This window comes from Paroedura picta, chromosome 9 (genome assembly GCF_049243985.1).
Source record: "Paroedura picta isolate Pp20150507F chromosome 9, Ppicta_v3.0, whole genome shotgun sequence".
Classification (NCBI taxonomy): domain Eukaryota; kingdom Metazoa; phylum Chordata; class Lepidosauria; order Squamata; family Gekkonidae; genus Paroedura; species Paroedura picta.
The window spans coordinates 11741096-11756751 of NC_135377.1; the positions used below are offsets into that span (position 1 = coordinate 11741096).

The following is a 15656-nucleotide window of genomic DNA, read 5'->3' on the forward strand; positions in this document are numbered from 1 at the left end:
TGGCTGCATGTGGAGGAGCGTGGAATCAAACCCGGCTCACCAGATTAGAAGTCCGCACTCCTAACCACTACACCAAACCGGCTCTCAAAGGCGGCATATCAACGGGAGAGAATAAGCACAAGGCTCCCGCGGCAGAGGCAGGCAACGGGAAGCCCCCTCTGCCGCCCTCGACGCCCCTTTGCTCCAAGGTCACCGGGCCGGGAAACTTCACCCCCCCCCCCCCCCGTCGGGCGGCAGCTGCTGGCCAAGGCGCCCTTGCTCCGGAGCGGGGTCCCGCGGCGCCGTCAAGGCCGAGCAAGTCCGGTTCGAGGGCAGAGCTTCCGCGTGCGCGCTCGGACGGTGCGTCCGTTGCACGGCCCGGGGCCAACGGCAAGTCGGGCGCCCTTGCAGAGTTCCTCCTCGCCTCGACGCTCCTCCCCTTCGCGGCTCGCCACGCCGCAGGGCTGGGAAGCGCCCCGGGCTGGGGGCCGGCCCTCGACGCCGCCGCCGCCACGCCCCCTCCTCCTCCTGCTGTTCTGCCGCGCGGAGGGAAAGTCCGGCGCTGCCCCGCCCGCCCGCCTGCCAGGGTCCCCCTGCCTCTCGTCCGACGTGGGGCTCGCTCGCTGGCCGCTGGAAGCAATGCTCCAAAGATGGCGGTAGCGGCGGCGGCGGCGGCCGGCGGCGGCGGGGGAGGCGTGGGCGGGCGGCTGCTGCGGAGCGGCGCGCTGGAAGTTTTGGTGCGCGACCGGTGGCACCGAGTGCTGGTCAACTTAAGCGACGAGGCGCTGGTGCTGAGCAGCGAGGACGGCGCCCCCGCCGCCGCTTACAACGGCATCGGGGCGGCCGTGGGCAGCCGCGCCAATGGGACCTTCGGCGCCCGAGGGGCGTCCGCCGCGTCTTCCGCGGGCGCCCACTCGGGCTCGGCCGCCGCCGCTTGCCCCCTTCCCGGCGCGGGCTCTCCGGATTCGCCGTCGGGAGTCCTCCCCGGGCCGGACTCGGCGTCGGGGCTGGGCGGGGTGCGCACGGCTTTCACCGACCTGCCCGAGCAAGTGCCCGAGGCCATCTCCAACCAGAAGCGGGGCGTCAAGGTGCTGAAGCAGGAGATGGGCGGCCTGGGCATCAGCATCAAGGGCGGCAAGGAGAACAAGATGCCCATCCTCATCAGCAAGATCTTCAAGGGCCTGGCGGCCGACCAGACCCAGGCGCTCTACGTCGGCGATGCCATCCTGGCCGTCAACGGCACCGACCTGCGGGACGCCACCCACGACGAGGCCGTGCAGGCGCTCAAGAGGGCCGGCAAGGAAGTCCTGCTGGAAGGTGAGCGGCGCACGGGCGGGAGCCCCGGGGATTTTTTTGGGGGGGGGGCAATTGGTCTCCCCCTCCTCTCTGAAAACTCCTATGGGAGCCTGACCTGCCTGGGCTCGCTGGGAATGGGTTCCCTGCATGCGCTTAAAGGTATTCTCATCCACGTCCCAGCCCTTCCCACCTTTTTAGACGGGGCTGGCTTAGAAACTTCGTTTTTTTGAGTTCAAGCCTCTCTTCCACTGGCCCCGGAAGATGGAAAGAATGTGTCTTATATGGCTCAGGGCATTGCATGTGGGAAGTGTCACGCCACAGGTGTCATGGCGTGTGTTTTTGGGACATGTGTTTTCCTTTCGTGCTTCATGGCTTGACCGGAATCTTGCAAGGGGCAGGTGAAAACTGGTGTCTCTCCCAGAATGCGTGAAATGGACTTGTGAGCCATTGGACTGACTGCTAAGGAGAGATGTGTAGGTTTGCAGCCCAAGCATGTATGGGAATTGTGCTGTGTTTCCAACAGGTTGAGATGGTGAGGTGAGATGGGACTGAAATGTTCCTGTTGCGGAACGAGCGCTGGCCAATATGTGCTGTGCGTCCCATTGATTCAGAACCCAGTTGGGGCAAACTGAGAGTCCATCTGGCACAGGGTCCTTTTTTTGCTGGAGCTACGGGATAACACTGGGAATGCCTGCAGGCAGAAAGTGAAAGCAATACCTCGTTTTCTTGTTCCTGTCCCCAGAAATACACTGCCCTTGAACATGCAGGCTTGATTTTTAGCAGTGCCTGTTGATAGACCTGTCCTTTATTACTTTGTCCAGTCTCCCTTTATTACTGCTTCACGCTCCTGTCCCTGGGCACAATTTGGAGCAGCAAACTCAGCCAGTAACACTTTATGCTATACTGCCTTTTGGTTACCTGTCTACTTAATTGCAGCTTAATCCCCACCCCAGAATTCTAGCATTTCAGAAGAGAGAGAACAAACTTCTCTCCTGTAATAACAGCGGCCTGCGAGGCGATCCGTCAGTAGCTTGATTATAACCTCCTTATCGTTTCTGGCTAGGGTTGAATTCCAACCTAAACAAGATCCGCTGAGGTTGTGTTCACATTGGCTTGTGAAGAGGCCTCCCTGTGTTGAAACATTACTAGGAGTTGTGCCCCCTGCCCTGTTTCCTAATCCGAGGAGGTAGGAACATAATGGCCAGGTGAAAGACCCTCTCTGCAGGTGCCCAAGCATTCTCTCTTGTCTTTTGCCCATTCCTGGGTTGAATCCAAACCCTGAAAACAGGCTCAGGGAGCTAGTCCCTCATTCAGATGAAGACCTCTAACAGCCCCCTTTGTTTCTGTCTACTTTTAAACACCCTCTCATCACAGTTTTTGCTTCTGTACTTGCCTTCAGTAGCAGCAGGCAGGGAGGAGATTTCTCGGAGACTCTGGTTGTAAGCAGAAAAGAGTGTCCCTGTGAAAAGGGACTCCAGTTTTCTGGAAATATGGAAAATAGTGAATGTATCACCATGGATTGTGGAGGGGGGGGACATAACTCTAGAATCTAGCCTGTGAAATTGGAATGAAAAGAGTGCCAAGGAAAGACTGTTTTATTGTTAGCTCTGGAATGGGGTAGTCAAACTGCGGCCCTCCAGATGTCCATGGACTACAATTCCCATGAGCATTCGCTGGCAGGGGCCCATGGGAATTGCAGTCCATGGGCATCTGGAGGGCTGCAGTTTGACTACCCCTGCCAGGCACATACAAACATATTGGGGGGGGAAAGCTGGATTAAGGAAATTAGTGGCTGATTTTTTAAAAAATTCACATCAGTGATGACCATCAGGGGTACTTATCGGAGAATCCACCTGATGCTGATGTTGTCCTAGGAAACTAAAGGGGTTTACATAAGCTGTAGCCAGACTTCTAGTTGTTCTGACCACTAGAAGTTTCTATTTCAGGAACAGGTCCAAGGATCAGAGCTCTCTGGCTGCTTCAGCATTTGCTCCCACCCCTTTGTAACAGAATAGTGTGTTTTTAAAAAAGATTGCAGAGAAGTTATGCAACTCTTGCCAGTTTCGTTCTGTTTCTGCATTTGCCTTGCCTAAAATATGAGCATACTGTCTCAAACTGTATTTAAGATTGCCTTTTGATTCTGCTGTAACAATATTTACAGGTGAAGCATCCTGAATTGGGGGAAAGTACAATAAGTCGCCCTTATGGTTGCTAACAGCCTGGAGAATCAGTGTCTTGCCCCTTTAACTGATACTTAATCACTTGTTATTTACCTGTCTGCTGAAAAGTGTCGTTTGCCGTTTGCCACACAGCGAAACTGTATTTAGAGCAACAGGACTCTCCTGCCACCCCCATTGCTGGCAACAAGTCCCCTGAAGGTGTAGAGCAGGGGTAGTCAAACTGCGGCCCTCCAGATGTCCATGGACTACAATTCCCAGGAGCCCCCTGCCAGCGAATGTTGGCAGGGGGCTTCTGGGAATTGTAGTCCATGGACATCTGGAGGGCCGCAGTTTGACTACCCCTGGTGTAGAGCAAAGAATATGCTGGTTTCATGAAATCAGAAATACTACTGTACACCTCAGCCTCAGAAGTCACACCGAGTATTAGATGACAAAGTTGCCTAGCTCTACCCAGAATCGGGGTGCCCCTATTTGAGCCATACAAGAAACCCAAGTCCGATGGCACCTTCAAGTCTGACCAAATTTATTCCAGCATCGGCTTTTAGGACGCTTCATCAAGTGGATAGGAGTGTAAATCCATCAGGACTGCTTTATATACACCACCAGGAAGTGTGTTGGGTGGGGAAGGCAGGTCATGTGTATTACACAGAAAGACAGGTTCAAGCCAAATTCCCATCAAAAGAGTAACCAGTCCACTGGGCACAGAGGCGAGACAGCTGTGATTAGTCAGTTTGTAAAATTTAATGCAGGATCTAGTGCGATACAACAGGAAGTCACAGAGATATAGCTATGCATCTGCTAGAGTTAGCTCTGACTTATGAAAGCTTATTCCAAGATAGACTTCCTTAGCCTTCAAGGGGCCGGTGAATTCTAGCTTAATTTTGGTGCTCCAAACTAACCCGGCTATCCGATAAAAGTATGCAAGAGAGGTGCATTGCCCTGCTTCCTTCGAGCATCTTTTCCAAGAGGAAACCTGGGGAGAAGCACAGCGTGACTCTTTGACACTCTGTGTTGGTGCTGACGTGGCTTTAAGGAATGGAAAAAGGTCACTCTGCACTGGGAGGATGGGAAGCAGGGCTGGCATGCTTAGTGTGGCTAACACTGGGCGAGAGAGAGAGAGAGCCAGTGTGGTGTAGAGGTTAAAGTGCCCGACTAGGATCTGGGAAATCTGGATTTCCAGGTTTGAATCCCCGCTTGGGCCATGACGTTTGCTGTCAAATTACCTTCAGCCTGACAGAGGCAGGTCATGGCAAATAACTTCCAAATGGCATTTTCCTGGCAGCCAGAAAATCTTAGGATCTCCTGGATACACTGCACCATATGATAAATAATTGCTGGAGGAGAGTATCATACCCAGCCATGGCTTATAGTGGTCCCATATTTTCTCCAACCTGCCCGAAAAATTCTGGGATCCTCTGAGGAGCAACTTTCTACCACAGCATAGAAGACGAGAAATCAACTCCCCATTTTGCAGATTTTGCCTTGAAGAAGAAGAAGAGCTGGTTCTTATATGCCACTTTTCTCTACCCGAAGGAGTCTCCAAGGGGCTTACAGTCGCCTTCCCTTTCCTCTCCCCACAACAGACACCCTGTGGGGTGGGTGAGGCTGAGAGAGCCCTGATATCACTGCCCGGTCATAACAGCTTTATCAGTGCCGTGGCGAGCCCAAGGTCACCCAGCTGGCTGCATGTGGGGGAGCGCAGAATCGAACCTGGCATGCCAGAGTAGAAGTCCGCACTCCTAACCACTACACCAGACTTGACCCGTCTAGTCCAAGCTGCCTTGTTCTCGTCAGATCTGTGAAGCCAACCAGGGTTGGCCCGAGGTAGTATTCGGAAGGGGTACCCCAAGGACCACCGTGTCTGTATCTCCTGCCTCTCACCATCGCCTACCGTTCCTCTCCTCACAACAGACCCCCTGAGAAGTAGATGGAGCTGAGAGAGCTCTGAGAGAACTGGAACCAGCCCAAGGTCACCCAAATGGCTGCACGTGGAGGAGGAGTAGGGAATCAAACCCGATTCTCCAGATTTGAGGCCGCCGCTCTTAGCCAATACTGGCTCCCTGTGGCAAAAAACAAAAGATGTTGAAATTATAGATGAGAGGAAGAAAGATTCCCCCGCCCCCACTGGTCTTTTTTTGCCCAGTGTTTCATCAAAGTTTGTTTCTAGCCTCTAGGGAATGAACGAATGGACGGCCGTTCTGTGTTTGCAGAGGGAGAAAATGCCCTTGGGGGTAACTTGCTTGCACATAAGTTTGTTGTCCCAGAGGTTCTTGACCTCTTCCTGCTCGCTAGCATTTGTGAAGATGGCTGCCATCCACAACCGCCTGTTTTGTATTTTTTGGAAAGGGGTTTGTTCAAATATGGGTGCCTGTTTGGAACAGAACAGTGGTTTAACGATACCCCCAAAGTTTAAAAGGCTTAAAATGCAGTCTCTTATTTAGATCTGTCATAGCAGCTTTCAGGCTTTTAATTTGTCACGTATGGACATATATGAGGTTTCCTAATACTGAATCCATCAAGATCATATCGCCTCTGATTGGCTTTCGCTCTTTGGTGACTCAGGCAGGTGCCTTTCATGTTGCCTGCTACCTACTCCTTTTATTGAAGAAGGCCGGGGGTTGAACCTGGGACATTCTACCAAGCAGAGTTTTCGACCGTTTATGCACTGGAGGTTTCATGCCGGGCTGCAGGCTGGAGTTTTAGTAGTGGCAGGTTGCCCCACCTCTTCCTGCACCCACATGGGGGAGCATTTGGCCTGGTGCACCTCATCCGCCCCTGATTTGTGCTCCTGCACAGGAACTGGGACACTGAAGACCCCCAGTGCATAAATAGTCTTCTGTAGTATCATTTCTTAGTTACAAAAGTCTTAATCAGGGAGCAACAAGGGTCTTGGCAGACCGCTCTCTGCAGATCTGAACTTCAACTGAGACTCGGCATGGTAATTAAAATGTACTTTAGTTCCATTTAGGGTTTCCAGATGATCGGATCAAAACCTGGCCTGGTCCTCCCCTGTATTTTTAAGGGCAGTTTAAGAGGCAGGAACCAGCAGGTGAAGATTCTCAGTGTACATATTAACATTACCAGCTGCCCATCCCTGCAGATCACATGGCTGGTAAAAGCGCAAGAGCAGGGATATAGTTAGAAAGTTGGCAAACCTGGCCCATTGCAACTAGTAGGAAAGAGAACTAATAGTAGGTCTTGGGGAAGAATCCTAAGCGGACCTATGAAGAAGGTCACCCAGCTGGTTGCATGTGAGGGAGCATGAAATCAAACCCAAACCTGGTGCCAAATTAGAAGTCCAGACTCCTAACCACTACACCAAGCTGGCTCTTATTTAAGGTCATTGACCAGCCTTTGTAATGATTTCAGCACAACTTTTCCTTGACAACTCTGTCAAAGTTTAGGGACACATGGATTCAGATTCTCGCTCGGTTCCCTGGGTGTCCTTCAAAGAAGAGCAAGGGGAGGGGGAGGTTTTTTATACCCTGCTTTTCACTACCTGAAGGAGACCCAGAGCAGCTTACAAACACCTTCCTCTCCCTAGAACAGACACCCTATGAGGTAGGTGGAGCTGAGAGAGCTCTGGCAGAACTCCTGTACAAAAATTGCCCTGAGAGAACTGAGACTAGCCCAAGGTCACCCAGCTGGGCTGCATGTGGTAGAGCAGGGGTAGTCAAACTGCGGCCCTCCAGATGTCCATGGACTACAATTCCCAGAAGCCCCTGCCAGCGAATGCTGGCAGGGGCTTCTGGGAATTGTAGTCCATGGACATCTGGAGGGCCGCAGTTTGACTACCCCTGTGGTAGAGGATTAGATTCTGCCATTCTTTAGCACTACCCCATGTTGACTTCTGCAAGTCACTTTCTTTCAGCTTAACCTACCTCACAGGGTTGTTGTGTGGGTAAAATGGAGGAGAGGAGACGGATGTAAGCTGCTTTGGGATCCCCCTGGAGAGAGAAAGGTGGGGTGTAAGTGAATCAAATAGCTATGTGTGCTGGAGAACTTTATATCTCATCCCAGTGGAAAATAGGCTCAGTTGCCTAGAGGGAAAAAATAATTCCGCCCTTTTAATAGAGACTTAAAATAAAACCCTATTTTGTTTGTCTCCACGTCTTGAAAAGCTATAGATGCCAATTTCTACATATTAAGCCTCTGTTAGAAGGGACAGGAGACCCCCCCCCCCCCAGGCCTGTTGGCCACCTTAATGGAAAGTGATCACAACAATCTGTAGTCCTGTAAAAAACATATAGCTGATTCTACATTCAATCATTCACTTGAAAGATTTGTATTTCATCCGATTGCCTAAGACAGGGGTAGTCAACCTGTGGTCCTCCAGATGTTCATGGACTACAATTCCCATGAGCCCCTGCCAGCAAACGCTGGCAGGGGTTCATGGGAATTGTAGCCCATGGACATCTGGAGGACCACAGGTTGACTACCCCTGGCCTAAGATATCCCAGGCTAGTCTGATCCCGGAGCTAAGGTTGTGTTTGGATGGGAGACTACCAAGGAAGTTCAAGATCACCACGCAGAGGTAGGCAATGGGGTCACCATAAATTGGTTGTGACTTTCCACCACCACCATTAAAACACACCAAGAAGAAAGGGGGGAGGACCCCAAAATTAGCACACAGATGAAAATGTATGTAGGCTCCTCCCCCTCCCCCAAGTGCATAATTTAACATTTGGAGTTCCCATAGAGTATTCTTTACCCGTATCAGACGGGGTGCTAAATCCTTCTGGCTGCAGTCCTAAAAGCACTTTTGTGGGAATGTAGGTCCCATCGTTCAAAACATGGACATAGCCCTGTTAAGGATTGCTCCCTCTGGGCAGATTCCAATGAGTAGCCGTGCTGGTCTGAAGCAGCACAATAAAATCAGAGTCCGGTGGCACCTTTAAGACCAACAGAGATTTATTCAGGGCGTGAGCTTTCGAGTGCAAGCACCCTTCGTCAGAAGCATCTTCGGCCCTATCGGAACACACAAAGGGAGTGGATTGAGTGGCCAAATTCCAGGATAGTCCCTGAGGATCAACGGGCCATGTGGGGGTAACCTTGCAGAGAGTTTGGCCTTTGCTGTTAAGCTGATGACTGACGCGAGCAAAAGCTCTTTCCTTAAGTACTTTTCCACAGCTGCAACAATCACAAACCAGCCCGGACATGTTGGAGCTTTTCAGCTCTCTGAAGTGCAGTTCTGTTTCCAAGGGGAGCCCAAGATTAGCCGCTTTGACAAGAGACTCTTTCTCCCTCTCCTTTCTCCTTCTCCTTGCTGGAGAGTCGGCTGCAGAGTGAGCTTGTAGAGGCCAGGAGGAATCCACAAGAAGCCAGAGGGAATTGCTGCCTTGCTAAATGCCGGTGGTGTCCAGCGAAAGGGCAGGGACAGAACACCTCATGCGTCCAAAGTATCTGGCGCTGTGGGGTCAACGCTGGGTCAGGCGGTGTCCTCCGTGTTCCTGTGCGGCCAGAACTCCTGGCAGAGGGCAGAACCAGGACATGGGCACCGCAGCCCAGAATGCTTTTCCTCTCGCAGTTCCACTGCACGCTGTCAGACTTTCAGGCAAGCTACTGTCCCCTCAGACTGGGCAGTGTTGCAGGGGATGCTGGTTTGACTGGGCTGTCTCTGTGGTCTTTCCCATCCCACCTGCCTCAGGTACTTCTCAGCCTTGGGGCTGAGTTCCGTGGAGTTCCTGCATAGCTGGACTAGATCAGGGGTAGTCAACCTGTGGTCCTCCAGATGTTCACGGACTACAATTCCCATGAGCCCCTGCCAGCGTTTGCTGGACTAGATGACCCAGGAGGTCCCTTCCAACTCTATGATTCTAAGTTTTCTGTGGCCAAGAGTGGGATGGCATCGTGTGTTAGAAGCACCTGAAATCCTTATGGCTCCAAAGTCATTGTTATCTTTAATCGCTGAGATTTAAGGGATTATTTGTGTTTAGTACCAGCTTTGTGGCAGCTTTGTTCTTCCTGGCAACAGGATTGGGGGGAGGGAGGATTTACTGGGAGCAGGAGGGAGACACAGCTGACATGCAGTGGCATGCTTACGTCACTGGCCACATGACCCGGAAGTGATGTCATCACATCGAGCCGGTGCACTGGTATTTGGGCAAAAACTCTATGGGGAATTTGGCTTCTACCACAGAGTTCTTGCCCAAATACCAGAAACTCCTCTCGATATCCCTGACATGATGCACACTTTGGGTCGCTGCATGATGACTGGCTCTCCCTCTTTTTGGGGGAAAGTTTCCCCTGCTGGCAAACTGATCAGTGGTGGAACCTGGTAGAGGGGAACTACCACCTTTACTTGGGGGGGGGGGGGAGTCTAGCAACCCTAGTGGGGCACTGCCATCCTGCTACTTTGCCACAATGTATGCTGGGCCAATGATAAGAGCAAACCACCACCTTCTCTTCCAGGTCAGACTCGTGGTGCCCTTGATCACGTGAGCCTTGTTAACCAAGTGGTGTTAGAAAAGCTGTAGAATGCCCATGGCTGTGTTGCACTGCTAGGTGTGAATCACCCCCAAGTGCCACTTTCTCCGTAATTTATCTCTGCGTGTTGGTTTAAAAGCCAGGAAGCTTCTGAATTTATACATTCACTGTGATTTTATGTGGATTCTCCTCCCTCCCCCCTCTACTGTTCAACACAATTGGCCTCTCCCCCGATCCCGCCGGCTGCCTTTAAAATCTTTATTGTTCAACTGCATATTTTAATTTTCAGGGCTGCGTATAATTAGACTTGCAAATAAGTCCACAAAGAGTCTTGTTAGCACTCTACCTGTCAGTCATCCGTTGCAGTAGGTTGAAAATGATGGTGGGGGGAGATTTAGGTTCCCCCTCTAGTTTATGGAAACTTGTCTTCCTTTGCCATCATGGGTGGTATGGTCTGCAGAAGTTGGGCGAGATGTCCTTCCTTCAATATGTATAGTGTTCCCATACCCTGACCTGAATGGTCCAGGAGAGGAGTGTCCAAACGGCGGCTCTCCAGATATCCATGGACTACAATTACCATGAGCCCCTGCCAGCACTGTAGTCCATGGACATCTGGAGAGCTGCAGCTTGGACAACCTTGGTCCAGGATGACCTACCCTCCTCAGATCTTAGAAGCTAACGAGGGATGGCCTTGGTTAGTATAGGGATGTGAGGCCGCCAAGGAAACCTAAGTTGAGGTAGGCAATGGCAATCCTCCTCTGTTAATCTCTTTCCCTAAAAAACACTGCAGTGTTGGAGTAAGCTGGTTGCAACTTGATGGTGCTTTACAATACGTTGCATTCCCAGGGAAAATGGTAAGCTTCCTGGGACGAAATAAGACATTTCTTTAAAAACTTTGTTAATTGAAGAAGAGTAGGTTTTTACCCAGTGCCTTTGTCTACCTTGAGGAGTCTCAGAGCAGCTTATGATCTCCTTCCCTTCCTCTCCCACAACAGGCACCTTGTGAGGTAGGTGAGGCTGAGAGAGCTCTGAGAGAAAGAACTGGGGCTGACCCAACATCATCCAGTTGACTTCAGGTGAAGGACTGGCAAGTGAAACTTGGTCCTCCAGATAGAGTCCGTTGCTCTTAACCGCTGTCTCACGCCGACTTGAATTTTGTCCTCTCTACACTGAAAATTGTTCTTTATTTGTTTATAATTTGGATTTATATGACCCCTGCTCTCAGCGAACTGGCTCGCAGTGGTTTACAAGCATGTAAAATACAGATCCAATAACAATAAAACAACCATATCAACAGTATAAAACCATCTCCCCATAAAATAACTCTAAAACTCTACAGTATTACAACGGCGGTAATAATTTGCCATGCTGTTTCCAGCTGTTTTTTCCTTACTTGAAGAAAGGGCTTTGTGTGTGTCCCCTTGCAAAAGGGAAAGAAGTTCAGACGGGAGGCAGACCATTCATTACTCATACCAGGAATGCCTCAGCTCTCATTTCGGCAAATGACACCTTTGGTATGGGTGTCCTATGTCTGTCTTCCTTTTTAACCTTCTCATTTCCACTTCCCTGAAACTTGCCTCCTGCAGTGATATGTATGGGATACGTATGGGAAACTTGTGCATGGACCTGGGTAGAAGTCAAGGCAATGCTGTCAGAAAGCTTTCTTTGATTAGAAAATATTAGCAGGGCAGAAAGATACAGCCAGTCGCTTTGCCGGTGTGTTCTTGTTCCCATGAGAACTCGCCCTTTGGTAGCAAGGGAAGCAGTGAAACATGGTGGTGTCTGATACACAGCAATGTCAAAGGCAGACGATGTTCCACAGGGCCTTAACAATTCTTTTGTTTTGGGGAATGGTCTGGAGCCCAGATTCAGGCTCGTGATGTTCATAGGATTTGCAGAATAGATACAAATTGAGAATCCACATACCCCTTTGGTTTCAGATGCTTCCTTGGTATCCTGGTTGCCACTGGTAATGATTCCAGACAGAAAAAAAACCTGATTAGAAAGCTAACTAAGAACCCATTCACTTATTGCTTGTAACAAATCTGTCATTATGATTTGTGTGTATGTATAACTTAAAAATCCACATGGACTGCAGTTGTTGATTCCTTTATTATTGTTCCATATGGTGGCATTCAAATGCTACCAACATCATCCATCCATCCATCCATCCATCCATTTGACTTACATCCCCCAAATCTCCGTAGACTCATGGTGGGTTCCATGAAAAACAGGTTAAAACCCCATTAAAACAATCACAAATACCCAAAACCATAAAACCCCATGAAACAGCGGCATAATTCCCAGACCTTCCCCAATCTACAGTCAACCATCATGGGTATATGATCGCAGAGTGGTAGATGGGAATGAGCCATGTTTGGCTAGAGGAGGGGCCCCAGTTGTCGCTGAAACCCGGCCTCAACCTCAAGCTGTGGTATGCACAAACATGGCTCATTCCCAAGGAATACACCTCCATCTTCACTTTTCCATTTTCACACGGAGAATCTTGTTTGGGGACTAGCTCTGATTACCTGTGACCTGCAACTGGGGTCAGTGCAGTCTGGTGTAGTGGTTAGGAGTGTGGACTTCTAATCTGGCATGCCAGGTTCAATTCTGTGCTCCCCCACATGCAACCAGCTGGGTGACCTTGGGCTCGCCACGGCACTGATAAAACTGTTCTGACCGGGCAGTGATATCAGGGCTCTCCCAGCCTCACCCACCTCACAGGGTGTCTGTTGTGGGGAGAGGAAAGGGAAGATGAATGTAAGCCGCTTTGAGCCTCCTTTGGGTAGAGAAAAGCGGCATATAAGAACCAACTCTTCTTCTTCTTCTTCTCCATCCTGTGTCTCGGGGAAAAGAGAAAATATGGGGCCCATCCTGTTGTGGGACACCTGAATGCAGCTAAAACCTTACCAATGATACCACCTCTTCTAATGATAGCAAGGCCTTCTCCGGGGTGTCCCGGGCTTCCCTGATGTTGTTAGATCTCGGAAGCTATGCAGGGTTGGCCTTGGTTGGTTTTTGGATGCGAGACCACCAAGGAAACCCAGGGTTGCTATGGAAAGGCGGGCAAAGGGAAACTGCTTCCAGACTTCCCTTGTCATGAAAGTCCTACAGGGGTTGCCATAATCGGTTGCAAATCAGTGGGATTTACCCCTGCCAATGACAAGATGGAGAAATCCACGCAGCTTCTGAAGTCGTTACACTGGTACGATTGCCTTGATTGTGTGTCATGTTGAATACGGCATGAAACTTTTAATTTTTTAAAATAAAGAATCCAAATTATTAATAATGCATTCATGAAACTTTCAAGAACTGGCAATGGTAAAAAGGAACTGGGAAGAGGAAAAATACAGGAGGTATGCTGGAATGGAATTTAGCTCTCTGCGTTTTGTTTGTCCAGCTTAGGGCTGTGCTGTGAGGGCCGTGGACAGCTAAGAATGCCTAGCAGTGTTGTTTACGTGGCCAAAGTATTTCCTTATAAGATGACTAAGTCCACATGGTTCAGGGCACGTTCCAAGTCATTCCCCAGGCCTCTGCTGCTAGCTGCTTGGGAGCCTCTTGATAATGAATTATCTGCCCAGCGAGCCTTTGCAGCAATCCTCTGATGGCCTTTGACCCTGCTGGGTTTGAGGCATTTAGTGAAGAAAGCATTTTTTTTTTTAAGGGAAGGATTGCTTTTTTTGCGGCCAGATGGGAAAATATTACTCAAGGGAGATAACAACATCCTGTTTCTTCTGAGGATGGGTCCTACATGGTCATTTTCGGGGAGTTTGGTTTGGCGATATGGGACGTGAACAGGCAAGCTGTGTAACATCTCAGGGCAATATATAAGCAATGGCCATTTAAAATTTCCAGGTAGCAGGAAGAAGGGCAGCTTCTTTTGCTTGCTTTCTCTAGAGCTGATCTGTACAGTTCCTGACAGTCAGAGCGGTTTCTTAGTGGAACAGGCTTCCTCGGGAGGTGGTGGGTTCTCCCTCTTTGGAGATTTTTACACAGAGGCTGGAGAGCCATCTGACAGAGAGGCTGATTCTGCGAAGGCTCAAGGGGTGGCAGGTTCAGTAGATGAGCAATAGGGTTGTGAGTGTCCTGCATAGTGCAGGGGGTTGGACTAGATGACCCATGAGGTCCCTTCAAATTCTATGATTCTTTTAAAATATGAAATTAGAATGTAACGGGGAAAGAAAACACTCAGAAACCATTGCTTAGGCTTTCCTGCCCATGAATTGTGCTGAAAGAGCTTTGAATGATTTCCTTGTGACTGACTTTCCATTGATTAGAGTAGGAATGTCAAGATCCGTCATTCATTGTCTGGATAGTTTCGCTGATAATGGATCTGTGTAAGTTCTGAGAAGCATTCTTCTTTTTGACATGGCTTGCTGGCTTCTTGAAACTGGGGTGAAGAAAATGTTAAGGTTGTACTATACAGTGATATTAACAGTCCCAGGGGTTTAATTTTTTTTTGGCACCTCTCGACATTGGAGTGTTCATTTTGTACCACCCTTTCACAAGATTGTGGATATTTTATATTAATGCTCTCTATTTTTAGAACTGCTTCTTTACTAAGGTGTGGGAGGTGAATGGCAAATTGCTACAACTCACCCCCCCCCCCCGTTTAAATTCACTCTTTCATTTTCTACGTGGCAATCCCCAATTCTCGATTGTAGCTGGTTGTAAAGGAATTTGCCAGCATGGCATTCTGCTGTGTCCTCAAGCAAATCACAATCGTAGAACCTTGTAGGCCACATGGGCATAAAATTAAGGCCTGCTTCACAGGGCTGTTGTCGTAACTGCCGAGCTAAGGGATGAGAAAGAGCTTGCTTATGGAAATCCTGTGTTATGGGAATTTTCTGGGGGTATTTGGCTTGTGAATTGTGCTTAAGAGGCGAAGGGCTTGAGATGGTTTGAGGCCGAATTATGTTATGTAGTTCTAGATCAAATAAATCTTGACTGCTCCCTAGAATGACTAAACTGAGCATTATTGCCTTTTCCAGCAACTCTCATCTGCTCATAATGCTAGGAAAAGAATGCAGGGAAAGAGGAAGATCCAACATGATATGGATTTGACTCAGTCAAGGAAGCCACAGTTACAGTGGGTGAGCGAGAGGGTTGTGAGTGTCCTGCAATGTGTGGGGGGTTGGACTAGATGACCCAGGAGGACCCTTCCAACTCTTGTTATTCCATGATTCTACAGCCCTCAGTCTGCAAGCCCAGAGTAAGGTTGTTAACCATGGGACATTTGGGTGAGCCTGCTTACTTATGTTTTTTAGTTAGGAGATAATTTGTGTTCCAAACCATTCATTCATTCATTCATTCATTCATTCATTCATTCATTCATTCATTCATTCATTCATTCATTCATTTCACATTTATTTAGTTATTCACATAGCTTTCCTTTGTTGACACTACATGTTTAACAAATGTTCAGGATCTGCTGTTACCCTTAATGGCCATATCCTGAGGTCATGAAACTGAACTCTACCCCATCTGTATTGGGCAGGGCAATCTCTGCCAGAATCTCCGCTATACGAACTGGCATCATCTCCATGTTTGGATCAGGTTAGCTGAAATAAGCAGGATTTGAATGGCTTTTATTGATTTATTTTATTATATTTGTGTATAGCACCCTCCGCTGAGGCCCGGGGCCATTTACAATGAAAGTTTTTCATGGTACAGTACAAGGAACATTGTCGTTTGGAACATATAACAATTCAAATGATGGAATTCATAACAATAAAAGATTTAATACGACACTTTTATTAGAAGCCTTCATTT

The 15656-nt window shown here is 49.2% G+C and overlaps 1 protein-coding gene across 1 annotated transcript in view; it reads left to right on the plus strand.

The window, feature by feature from the left end:
- The first annotated feature begins 396 nt into the window (after positions 1–396).
- SNTB1 (syntrophin beta 1) overlaps positions 397–15656 on the plus strand; it is a 104256-nt gene continuing 88996 nt past the window's right edge. The window contains exon 1 of the mRNA XM_077351586.1: positions 397–1296. Coding sequence (XP_077207701.1) covers positions 630–1296 — 667 coding nt within the window. The 5' untranslated portion in view covers positions 397–629. The remainder of the gene's footprint in view (positions 1297–15656) is intronic.